The sequence below is a fragment of the Condylura cristata genome, unplaced genomic scaffold (assembly GCF_000260355.1).
Source record: "Condylura cristata isolate star-nosed mole 26May11 unplaced genomic scaffold, ConCri1.0 scaffold00007, whole genome shotgun sequence".
Classification (NCBI taxonomy): Eukaryota; Metazoa; Chordata; class Mammalia; order Eulipotyphla; family Talpidae; genus Condylura; species Condylura cristata.
This window is the reverse complement of record NW_004567108.1, coordinates 16,169,197-16,182,359: the sequence shown is the minus strand read 5'-3', so window position 1 is coordinate 16,182,359 and position 13,163 is coordinate 16,169,197. Positions and strand designations below refer to the sequence as shown.

General features: G+C 34.0%; 1 protein-coding gene across 1 annotated transcript in view; it reads left to right on the top strand.

Annotated features, from left to right (window-relative positions):
- LMBRD2 (LMBR1 domain containing 2) overlaps positions 1-13,163 on the top strand; it is a 29,653-nt gene that overhangs the window by 5,331 nt on the left and 11,159 nt on the right. Inside the window, exons 5-14 of the mRNA XM_012721926.1 lie at positions 187-282; positions 1,246-1,413; positions 2,830-3,040; positions 4,437-4,511; positions 5,613-5,726; positions 6,071-6,254; positions 7,536-7,717; positions 8,201-8,334; positions 10,532-10,637; positions 11,256-11,353. Coding sequence (XP_012577380.1) covers positions 187-282; positions 1,246-1,413; positions 2,830-3,040; positions 4,437-4,511; positions 5,613-5,726; positions 6,071-6,254; positions 7,536-7,717; positions 8,201-8,334; positions 10,532-10,637; positions 11,256-11,353 — 1,368 coding nt within the window. The remainder of the gene's footprint in view (positions 1-186; positions 283-1,245; positions 1,414-2,829; positions 3,041-4,436; positions 4,512-5,612; positions 5,727-6,070; positions 6,255-7,535; positions 7,718-8,200; positions 8,335-10,531; positions 10,638-11,255; positions 11,354-13,163) is intronic.

Below are 13,163 nucleotides of genomic sequence, written 5' to 3'. Positions count from 1 at the left end.
TGTTTCCTGTATGTAGTTTTGAGTTTGATGGTCAGCTTTGAATTTTAAACTTTTTATGAAATTTTAAAGTTTGACTCAGTAATTTACAGCTTGTATGTCAATGAACTTTACAGCACAAATTAATGGCATAACTCATTTAAGTTGTCATAATTTATAATTAATTTTCTTTAAATTGCTATTAAACAGCCAGCACTCTTGTTTCAAACCATGGAGTTACATTCCTGATGGAATCATGCCAATTTTCTGGAGGGTAGTATATTGGACATCACAATTTTTAACTTGGTAAGTAGTAATGAAGAATGAGTTGTTTAAACTTTGGCTAAAGTTTAAAAAAAGTCATTATTTCTCAGTAAACCTTCATATTTTAGAATTTATTCACACTTCACTTTCTCCCACTCTTAAATCTTTTTTTTTAAGGATTCATTTATTTTTGTGTAGAAGAACTAGGGTGTAGGCTGGAGGTGAAGTAAGTGAGTGGATTCACCAGAGACAGTTCCCTCCCTTAAGTCTATGAATCTTCTTTCTACTAGCCCAAGTCTCTCCTACCTTAAAATAAAAAAATATATATAGGCAAACAAGAATGGGAAACATAAACAAAAATGTTGCTTGTCACCGTTGACTTTCATTTATTGCTTTTTCTCATAGCCCTCTTCAACTTGGTCTTCTTCCAGCCCCGTTATTCACGAAACTGCTCTTCTTATCCCCATTTCTTTGCATCTGCTCAGCGCAGCTTTTTGAATTTACTTCTTGACTTCTATTTTATGGGCTCATTTCTTAATACTGCCAGATCCCTAGGATCTGGTTATCTTGTTTTGTGATTCTCTCTGAACAACATTAATTAAAGATGTAGTTTCATTAACCTGTGATGCATTCAGATTTTTAGATGTCCATAAAGCTTCCCTCATACCCTCCCCCATTCTTACTTTCCACAAAGAGTAAATCACCATGGACTAATTTTGTCTGTTTTCACATTTAACAGGCCTTTTGTCAACTCCTCTTCAGTCACTCACAAACTTGTTCTTCCTGCTGACCATTGTGACAGTCTTTATTTCTAGGAATGTACTTCCTCCTGCCTTAAAGCCTTTGTTCTCTGCAAAGTTTAGCATTAATGATTTATTATATTTTACCTAATGTCAGTTGCTCCATGGAATGAATGACATGTTAAAATTAGTATATATGTATCTCTAGTATCTGGAGATGATTCAAATACAGCAAGCCTTTTAAAATCATGTTTTCTCCATCTAGGATTCTGTTACCTTTTATGCAATCATATGCAAGATCAGGAGGGTTTTCCATTACTGGAAAGATCAAAACTGCTCTGATTGAGAATGCAATCTACTATGGCACCTATTTGTTGATTTTTGGAGCATTTTTGATTTATGTAGCTGTGAACCCACGTTTGCACTTAGAGTGGTATGTTTCCATTTTTAAAATTAATTTTTATCTCATATTTGCGGGTAAAGATATTCCATTGAGAAATTTATATTTTAAAATTTTCCAGAAAGAATATCTGAATATATTGCTAGGAAGGAAAATATGGAATAGTATCTTTAAGTACAGTTATTACAGAGAACTAATACTTTTTCCAATAGATAGCTTTATGTTAAAAGTGTTAGCCATTATGATGGATAGGCTTGCATATTTTGTATATGAAAAATGTCTGTTTCTGCTTCACTGGAACTTCTGCAGTTTTTCTTAAGTTCTGATTGTAGTTGTGAAGCATGTTTCTTTAATAATCAAGTTTAGGTAGTGCTTTTAAAATTGAAACCTTTTTTCGATAATATACATGATGGGCTAGATATGAAAAACTTAGGGATAGAGTAGTAATAATTCTTACTGTTGCATTACTTAAAGAGGTCTTTGTATAGCTTTTTTTTTAAAAAAAAAAGATTTATTTATTTGTGCATGCAGAATTGGGGAACAGGCCAGAGGTGCAGAGGCAGTAAGAGAATTCACCGGAGACAGAGTGGGGAGCAGAACAGGCAGATTGTCGAAGTACACTGCTGAGGGGAATAACGGGTGGGTCAGGAGAGGTCTGCCAGCCATGTGGGTCACCTCCTGGGCAGGTGGAGATCAAACTCATGCTGAAGTGGCTTTAGCTTCTTAGTGCTGTCCTTTAACTTGCTGTACCACCAGAGAGGGCCATGTATAACTCTTTTTAAACAAAAGATGTGATTATTTTTTCAGGGTTTGAAAATTTATTAGACTTTTCCTGATTAATATTGAGTAAGAAACCACCTAATGAAAAATATGTTTTCTTTAGTAAAATACATGTATATTCTTGCCTGAGTTAGATTTTACTTTTAAATTGAAGCAATGTTTCCTGTGTTAAAGTCCATTTGTGCAGTCACACTCTAACTTTCTGTTAAAACACCTATTATCGGCCCTCCCTGGTGGCACAGCGGGTTAAAGCACAGCACTAAGAAGCTAAAGCCACTTCCGCATGAATTCGATTCCCACCTGCCCCGGATGTGACCACATGGCACAGCAGACCTCTCCTGACCCGCCCTGCTGCTCCCCTCAGCAGTGTACTTCATAGATCTGCCTGTTCTGCACCTCACTCTGTCTCTGGTGAAGCCTCTTGCCGCCCCTGAGCCTCTGGCCTGTACCCCAGTTCTGTATGCACAAATAAATAAATCTTAAAAAAAAAAACACCTATTATCTGCCTTGACTCAAAGAATAGCTGAGGATTTAAAAATATGATTATTCATATAAAATCCTAGTCATCCTTTCAAGGCAATTTTCTGAAAAATCAGTTAATATCATTTTTTTGCATTTTGTTGGAAATTTTGTCTATCACAGCTTCCTGTTTATGGGTCTCTCTGTTAGGAATCAGCTCCAGACAATTGGTATAGCTGCTGCAAATACATGGGGCCTGTTTCTTCTTGTGCTGTTGTTGGGATATGGCTTAGTGGAAATTCCTCGGTCATACTGGAATGGAGCAAAAAGAGGTTATTTACTAATGAAAACGTATTTTAAGGCAGCCAAATTGATAACAGAGAAAGCAGATGCAGAGGAGACCTTAGAAGATGTCATGGAGGTAAGCAAGCTTAAACCTTAAACCTTTTGTCATCAGTCAGCTAGTTGTGTTGCCACCTTTTCCCCCCTTGTTTTTGTTTTGTTTTTATTATTTTATAGAGAAAACATTGGTTTACAATATTGCATGATTTAGAGATACAGGATCATCTCCTTAAGAGTAGTATTAACATACCAATACAGCAAGGCACCCATAGTGCTTCATAGTCCATTGGAACATCCTCGATGTCTACCTTCCCCTGCCGACTCTGTTGGCCTCAATACTGCACTCAGATCTCTAGGGTTTGTTAATTGGTTTGATATTGTCTGACCCTTTTTTTTTAATTTCTCTACATTCCACATATAGTAAACCATTTGGTATTTGTCATTCTCTTCTACTTTTTACTTATTATTCTACTTTTTCACTTAATATTCCCTCCAATTCCATCTATATTGTCACAAATGGCAATAGCTCAGTAGCAGAGTAGTATTCCATTGTGTACATATACCCTATCTTCTCAGTTCACTCATCTGCCCTTAGGCACTTAGGTTGATTCTATTACCTGACTTTTACAAATATGCAGTGAATGTAGGATTGCAAATATCCCTTCAAATCCATGTTTTTGAATTCATTGGGTAGGTTCCTAAGAATGGAATTGCTGCATCTATGATAGATTTGTTTTTAGGCTTTTGGAAAACCTCCGTACTGTTTTGCATAGGGGCTGAATCAGACTGTATTCCCATCCACAGTATATAAGAATTCCACAGCCTTAACTACATCTATTGTTTCTGATCTTTTTGATATGGGCCATTCTCACAGATATGAAATACTATCACTCTGGTTTTGATTCGCATCCCTGATGATGAGTAATGATGAACCCGTTTTCATGAGTCTGTTTTCTTTGGAAGAGTATCTTAGTATGGATTGTGCTGAACTTACACCTAGCACAGTGCTCTTAATCAACAAATGTGGAATGAATCATTAGTTATGACTCTCCATTGAATGGAGCAGGTGCTTTGTGATATTTATAACCTGTTCTTTCTCTGATTTCTTCGCTGTATTTTAGATAAAGAGATAATTTAGGTTGATAAAGAGGAATACAGTCCTTTTCTTTTGGGATTGCAAAATTTGTCTGCTACATTATGCTTTTAAAATGATGCTTATTCTTCTTTATGTATCAAGTAAGGAAATTATCAGAGTCTTATCTGGAAAGTAGATGAAGATAATAGCAGTTCATTAACTTTGTATTTTTAACTGTGCTCTTAAGAATTTTTATTTGGTAAAAGGAACTTTGTGTATATGCTAAGTAATTTGTGTTGAAATTATACTTGCGAGAATATATATTTAGTGCCTAGAGCATTCTCACTTTAAATGTCTGATCTAGAGAAATGGCAGTATTTTTCTTTTAATATTCTTACAGGAGGTTCGTAAAGTGAATGAAAATATCAAATATAACCACCCACTGAGAAAATGTGTTGATACAATACTTAAAAAGGTAAAGATAGTGTATTCTTATCTGTTTTCTTTTGAAATATAAATTCAACTTAATATTGTAATAAAAGCCTCAGAAAAAGTATGAGATAGCCTATGAGTGAGCACTTCCTAATTTTCTTCCATTTTCCTGAAAATATTAACCATAAATCAGTAGTAGTTTGTATATAGAATTTCTTCTTTTGCTATAAAGGTTTAGTATTAATCAATTGGTAGCATTTTTCTTTTGAAATGTGGGTTTAGTGGTTATATTAGTAATGTATAATTGTTTGACACAGAAATGGAACTGGTCCTTTCCAGTTTGGAGAAGACTCACTGAATATGTCCTGTAAAAAATAAAGTAGGCTTCAATAGCTCCTTCAGTCAGTTTCTTATATGTGATTTTACAATGTATCATATGTCATAAAAGGAATGACATGATGGAATATTTAACACAGATATTTTATAAGCGATGCAATTTGGGTTTTGATGCATTGGATATTGAATTAGTAATATTGATATACTTCCAAATATGATTATCCCCACACTACTTTATTTTCCCATTTTTAAATATACTTCCTGATTGTTAGTATTTCTTTTGGCTAAGATGATAGCCATTTTTACTACATTTCAAGACATACTCAGGGAGGTTGATTAACTTGCTCACTTTTATGTAGATAGTAAATTATTAATAGTGGGGTAAATAACTTCAAATCATGTATTCATTTCACTGTACTATAGTTTTTAAAAATTCAGCATCTTTAATTGTTCTGATACTTCATTACTTAACTAGGAAAATAGTTGACAGTTTTGTCAGGTGCTTCCCTAAAACAGCCCTTTCAAATATTGTAGCTTTATATCAATAAACTCCCTGTTTCTGTCCATCCTCAGTTGATATATTTGAACATGTATATTCTTGTTAATAGAGCTAAAAAAGCTTAATTCAGCTTTAAAAACATTTTCAAGAAAATGTCACTAACTAAATATCCAATTTTTTAAAGATGTCAGGAAATGAAGATGTTTTTGATTTGAAAATTAAAAATAGCCAAGAATGAAAGATTCTTAATAAAATATAAAATTTTTATCTTATGCAAATAAAATTTTAAAAATCTACTGATTTCTTTAGTGCCCTACAGAATATCAGGAAAAAATGGGTAGGAACATGGATGACTATGAAGATTTTGATGAAAAGCATAATACCTACCCAAGTGAAAAAAGTCTAGTAAAGCTCCATAAACAGGTAATTTTATTAATTATGGCTATTTTACTTACTGATTTTGATTTATAATTGCCCTACACAAAGGGAATTTTTAGTGAATGTGTATCTGAAACTTTATCATATCCTTATTACTCTTGGAAGTGTTTTGACCTTGTCAAACAAATGTTTCTTTACAAAAGTACTGTTGGCATTTGGGGAGGGAGAATTATTCACTGTACATAGCTGTTACATATATTATAGAATATAAATATCCCTACACTGGCACCTTTTCATTACTGTTATAACTAAAACATCCATAGTAGGGAGTTGAACCACTGTTGGATCTGAATACTGATAAATATACCCTCTATTTTCTTTTTATGCAGGTGATTTATGCAGTTCAGAGGCACCGTCGAACTCAAGTACAATGGCAAGTTCTTTTGGAACAAGCATTTTATCTAGAAGATGTAGCAAAAAATGAAACTAGTGCTACTCGTCAATTTGTCCACACCTTTCAATCGCCAGAACCAGAAAATAAATTTACCCAGTATTTTTATAATCCTACAGTTGGTATGTATTTTATATAGATTTAAAAGTTAATGATAATTTTTGTGAAGGAAAAAGCTAATTTTATTTGTACGATTTGACATTTACCTTATGATAATATTATCTGACAAACGTATTCCCAAGAAGTATTTTATGTTTCATACAGTATATAACCTCAGTTTCTGTTGTTATCAATATTTCACAGTTAACCAACTCTATGCAAGAACTATGCAATATACTCAGCATATTTTATAGATACAATCTATACTTATGATATTTGGAATTATAAGCAATTTATATAACAAGATTGGGACTCTTCTTCAATCTCACATAACACTATAATATTCCCCTAAAACACCTTTGATGATTTAGATTTCTTAGTTAATTACAAAAGCCATATCAATAGTAATAATTATTTTATTCTCCTTTATGACACTCTTTAAATGTAATCAATTTGGTGTGAAGAACTTAATGAAATACAAGTACCACAATATTAAAGCTTCTGTTTACCTTATTTGTTTATATAAATATTTATGACCACTTTTCTCTTTTGCATATTTGGTGTTGAGTATGAAGATAAACTGACCCCTAACAAATATGTCAGAAAACTTCTTCAGTGAAGAACTTATTAAATAAAGAAATCATATAATACTTGTTTTCATTCATTCAACAAATGTTAGAACAATTACATGCTTTATAGTACCAGTTGTGATGTACATTAGTGAACAAAAATGATAAGCATTCCTGTTGTTAGAGAGTGAGAAAAATAAGCATAACACAGATATAAGTAAGCTGCTATATAGGTAGTAGTTGGCCATAGAAATACATCAGTACACTGTATCATCTCCAGATGTTATTCAGATTTTGCTAAATATCCTGATAATATTTTGTAAGAAATCTCAGTTCATGCTTTGCTTTCATTGTTCTGTCTTCTCTCATCTGGAACAGTTTCTCAGTGACAGTTTTGGTTTCATGATATCAATGTTTCCAAAGAACATAGGATACTCACTTGCTTACTGAGTATCACTGAAGTGATGCTTCCCTATGACAGACAGGCTTTTTGGGCAAGGACACTGAAGCAAGTGATGTCATATTTTTGTTGTGCTTGATAGCAGTACACACATAATTCCAGTTTGCCCCATTGGTGGTGATTATTTGGTGAGGATGGTGTCTTCTGGTTCCTTTGCTATAAAATTACTATTTTTTTCTTTACAATGATATATCTTACATAGAGATATATTGAAACATTGTAAATACTCTATTATGCTTGTCATTTTCCTAATTTTTTTTTCTTTTATCTTCCAGAATGGTACTGGGAATGTCTTTTGCGACCATGGTTCTATAGGATACTTGCTGTGGTGTTGTCCATCTTCTCTGTGATTGTTGTGTGGTCAGAGTGCACTTTCTTTAGCACTACGCCTGTCTTATCACTCTTTGCAGTCTTTATACAGCTGGCAGAAAAAACATACAATTATATTTATATCGAGGTCAGTTTATTTTATATCTTCATTAACATATTTCAGCTTTTAGTGTAATCTTTAATTTTCATATCTTTTCATACATCCTAGTAATAGTGAGAGCAGTGAAGTTTTCCACCGTGATGTTATCCAGACATCCAAAAATGAGTCTCATCAACTTACACAGAACTTTATTTGAGAAGGGATGGAAAGGTGCAAAATAGTACAAAATTCTCTAATGAGCTTTGATCCTGTTTATATCTGAAGCTACATACCTTATAGTTTTCATGTGGAGAACTGCAAAAGGATAAGACGTCAGGTTTGCTGGGGGTAGATTTGAAACTTACTTCTAGGATGTGGAACTGCTGGATGAGAGGTAGATTTTTGTCATAACTTTATCTTCTTAGGTAATTAAAAAGAAACTCCTATGTTTAAATTTTAGCTGGAAAAAGGATAATGTTTATGATAGAGTACAAAGTGGTAAAGTCTCTTAAACTTTGTTTCCCCCCACAGATTGCTTGCTTCCTTTCCATCTTCTTCCTGAGTATCTGTGTTTATTCTACTGTGTTCAGGATTCGTGTATTTAACTATTACTACTTGGCTTCACATCACCAGACTGATGCTTACAGCCTTCTTTTCAGTGGCATGTAAGTAGGATTGTGTTTAGAAGCAAGAGAAATGTCTCCATTACAGATTTCTTATCAGCCTCCCTTTTATTTTTTGTTGTTGATGGGTGTCCTAATAACATTAATATTTCTATGAGCTAATTATGTTTAAGAATCAATTAGGTATTGGTGATTGTTACTTCAATCCTGCTTGAAGTTTAAGGTTAAAATAGGTATGCTAGGTTAGGAAGGACAAGACATAATGAGCTAAATTTACCAATTAGAGACTCAGTGAATATATTAATAAGTAAGTGAAACATTTGAAACTTTAGAGAATAAATCAGATCTAGAGCATGTTCTGAGGTTCACTGGCCTTGAACTGAATGGTGGAGGATTTGGAAAACCAAAAGAAGTTATTTATTTTTTTTTTTTAAAGATTTATTTGTTTGTGCATACAGAACTGGGGTACAGGCCAGAGGCTCAGGGGCGGTGAGAGGCTTCTCCAAGGATAGAGTGGGGAGCAGAACAGGCAGATCTACGAAGCACACTGCTGAGGGAAGCAGCGGGCGGGTCAGGAGAGGTCTGGCCCGCCATGTGGTCTCCTCCGGGGCAGGCGGCAGGCGGGAATCGAACTCATGCGGAAGTGGCTTCAGATTCTCAGTGCTGTGCTTTAACCCGCTGCGCCACCACGGAGGGCCAAAAGAAGTTATTTTTACTAAGAGATTTTGTAAGAGTTTGCAGAGGTGACTCCAGCATGGCCTAGATTGCACAATCTGTTATTTGTCTGTTTTGGAAAACAATCATAAAGATATTCATAAAGGCTGGATTTGGGGAAGTTCACAGAGAAACTGATACCTGAATCATCTTCAAGACTTTTTTTTAACCTTTCCCCCCAAGTGATTGTACATTCAGGAAATTGCAAATATACTTAGAGAGTCCCTTAAGCTTTACCCAGCCTCCTCTAGTGGAGATGATTTATACAGCTATTGTATAATATAAAAAATAGGAAATTGACATTGACACATTATTGTTAACTACTACAGACCTTATTTACTTCTCATTTTTAATCTTTCATGCATCTGTGTATGTATGTGTAGATCCCTTCAGCCACCACAATTAAGAGAACTGTTCTATCACCACAAACGAACTCCTCTTATTACTCTTTGTATTTTATCCTCCATTAATTCTCTTCTCCTCTAATTCTGTAGTTCTGAAAATTTCTCATTTTTTTTCTGAACACACCAAGCTCTTATATACCTGTATTTGTCAGCATGACATTCTTTTAAGACATCTTCAGATCCTTTGTGTACCAAGTACAGTTAACCTTGTGGATGTTTCCACCCTTGTCTCTGCTGAGACAGATTGCACAGATGGTAGACTTAAAAGAGGGACATATGAAGACACTCCATATGGGGACAAGCAGTGGCAAGCACCAAAGTTTGAAGCTGGGGTTCTGCCATATGGTGGTAATACTTTAGGGGAATGGGATTAATAGGATTTTCCAAAAGTCTTCCAAATAAGTAAGTCCAGTTAACATTAAGAAGAATTTAAAATATCCTTTCTGCCTATGATGCCACTGAATAAGCATAATAAAAGTCTCCCTTTCCGCTTCTGTTATATCTGAGTCTAAGAAGTCAGAACGGCTGTGGAAGCTCCTGATTGGAGCTTTAAGCTTTGAAACAACCGATGAGCATCTGAAAAGCCATTATAAGCAATGGGAAAGACTCAGACTCTGTGGTAATAGTCTCATCATGATGGTGAATAAATGTCTTTAAAAAAAGAATTTGAGGGCCCTCCCTGGTGGTGCAGTGGGTTAGGACGCACCACGGCAAGCTGGTGGCAACGGCTTCAGTGCGAGTTCCATCCCCTGCCCTGGAGGTGGTCCACATGGCGCAGCAGACCTCTCCTGACCTGCCCACTGCTCCCCTCAGCAGTGTACTTCCTCCATCTTCCTGTTCTGCTCCCCACTTGTCTCTGGTGGAGTCTCTCACTGCCCCTGCACCTCTGGCTTGTACCCCAGTTCTGTCTGAACAAATAAATCTTTAAAAAGAAAAAAAAACTTCAAAATTTAAAAGTACAAGAAATTAAAAAGAATTTGAGATATATGTGACACAAATAAATGAAAATAATAGTTACAATGATACAAAAAATGTTCTTGATGCCTTTCCATATATCATGAAATACAAATGTATTTTGCTGTATTTAAAAAAATATATTCTCGTCATGATCTTTATTACAGGTTATTTTGTCGTTTGACTCCTCCTTTATGTCTCAATTTTTTGGGTTTGACTCATATGGATTCATCTATCTCTCACAAGAATACACAACCAACTGCTTATACTTCCGTAAGTATGGTCAGAAAGCAGATGTTTAGATTCATTATTTACATGAGATGTTATTGTGAAATTTCTTTTAGTGCTGATGGAAAAATTCTACAGCATTATTAGGATCTTTTTTAATAACTAAAACTTTAAAAATATGATATGCATATACTAATTACTGAATAAAAGTGACTTTACTTTCTTTTAAAAGAAAATTGGTTTTGATTCATACAGATTCTCTAGCTAAGTAGTATCAATAGACTTGACCTGTAATAACTTTTATATTTAGTCATATTTCATTTTCATTAGTATTTATAAAATTTAAATTTTTAAGAGAAAACCTTACTAAGCAAATTAACATATAATTAAAATGTAACTGTATTAGTTTACGGTGTATTTCGTGTTTGATGTATGTGTATAAATTGCAAATGGCTAATGACAATAAGTGACATCCATCACCTCATATACTTAGAACTTTTTTCAGTTTTTCTACTTTCTAATTTTTCCTCATTCTTAAAGTAGTTTATTTAAACTTTTTGAAAGTCCAAGATTATCAGTGTAACTGGTAATGGATAAATTTTGTATGATGGAAAATAATAAAACATAGCACTGTACTGATTAAACTTTTTTCTTGCTCTTCAGATTATGGGTTCCATGAAAGTTTTATCCTTTATTGCAGATGGATTCTATATATATTATCCTATGTTGGTGGTAATCCTCTGTATTGCCACTTATTTTAGGTAAGAAACTTAACATTAAATATTTTTACTCATTTTGTTAGCCTGATCTAGATATTGTTAAAGTCCTAACCTCCTGAATGTTCTTTTTTTTTTTTTTTTAAAGATTTATTTATTATTTGTACAGTACTGGGGTACAGGTCAGAGATGTGGAGGGTGAGAGGATTCACCAGAGACAGAGCGGGGAGCAGAACAGGCAGAACCACGAAGTACACTGCTGAGGGGAGCAGCAGGCGGGTCAGGAGAGGTCTGCCGCGCCATGTGGGCACCTCCAGGGCAGGCGGGGATCGAACTCATGTGGAAGCGGCTTTAGATTCTCAGTGCTGTGCTTTAACCCGCTGCGCCACCAGGGAGGGCCCTGAATGTTCTTTTAAATATTCACTGGAGGGTCACTGTGAATTTTTGCAGGTCTGGGGGTAGTTTAAAGAGATTGCTTGAGTAATCATGTTAGCTTCTTTCTCTGAAAATATTTTCAAGGAAAGAGAGGAAGAGTTTTCTGTAATAAATATTTAGGCTACAGAGTGATAGGATTAACTTTACAGATTGTTAACTTTAAATTCTGGCTTTTGACTCTACCAGACAATGTAGCTTATCACATACCCCCATGACCAGCTTTTATCCAGCAACTTATATTAGTTTTTGGGCTTCTCCCACAATTATTGTGGAGTTTCTAGGTGTATCAGACTACAGTCTAGTCAGCACGAAGGGTTACATGAAGGACAGTGGAAATCAGACAGTACATGTGACCTGGAAAATTCACTAATTTGTTTTTATGGGATTAGAAAAAGCAGTAGAATCTTGGTAGAGGTAAGATTGGAAAGAAGTTAAAGGGCATGTTCTAGCTCTCTGTTTTCCTTACTTTCACATATCAGGTGCCTTCTATACGCTTATCTGCTCTCTTCTCTTCTAAAGTGTTCCATGGCACACCAAAAATACCACTTTTTAGAGAAATAGTTTATTCATATTAATTGGCTTGCTTCTCTGATGAAAATGTTTCATCCAGCTGTCTTTAAATCTCCCAGTACCATTGTGTGGTTGTCAATAATATACAATTGGTAAAGTTAGGGTATTGAATAAATTATATAAATAAATAAAGTATTTTATATAAATAAATAAATATATTTTATTTATATAAATAAATATATTTTATATAAGTAAATAAAGTATTGCTTGAAATTAATTCTCTATTGAATTTTAAAAGACATGTTTATTTTACTTTTTCCTATGTAAAAGAACCAAAGGGTGTAATTTAAAATAAAATTGTAAATTTAAACTGATAGTAAGCCTAGTATTTCAAGCTTTTTCTTTAAAGGTAGAAAATGATACTTTGAATGTTTAAGGCTCAGATCTGATTATATGCATATGAAAGGCCTATAAAATTATTAATGGAAAATTAAGAGCTTGTGATCTATAAATGATGTCTTTTCATGTTAATAACTATGTTATCAATATCAGCATCTCTTATTACCTTCTTAAATTGTTATATAGATCAAGTAGTGGGTGGGATTTTTTTTGTCAGGTACAAAATCTTAAATAAATTTAAGGAATTATTGTCTAAAAATAAAATTGTTAAACTTAAAAATAATCAATTAAATGTATTCTTTTAAAGTTAATTAGGATAATTTAATATATCAATTTGTATTTAACGTGAAAAAACTTTCCATATTCCTCATTTTCAAATTATCTTTCAACATATTCAGTTATAGGCATCTATAAAGCAGTGCTTTTTAATATTTCATTGGTATCTTGACTTTATAAATCCATTTTTTGTAAATGCATCCATAATTAGTCTATACTAACCACATAGCCACAC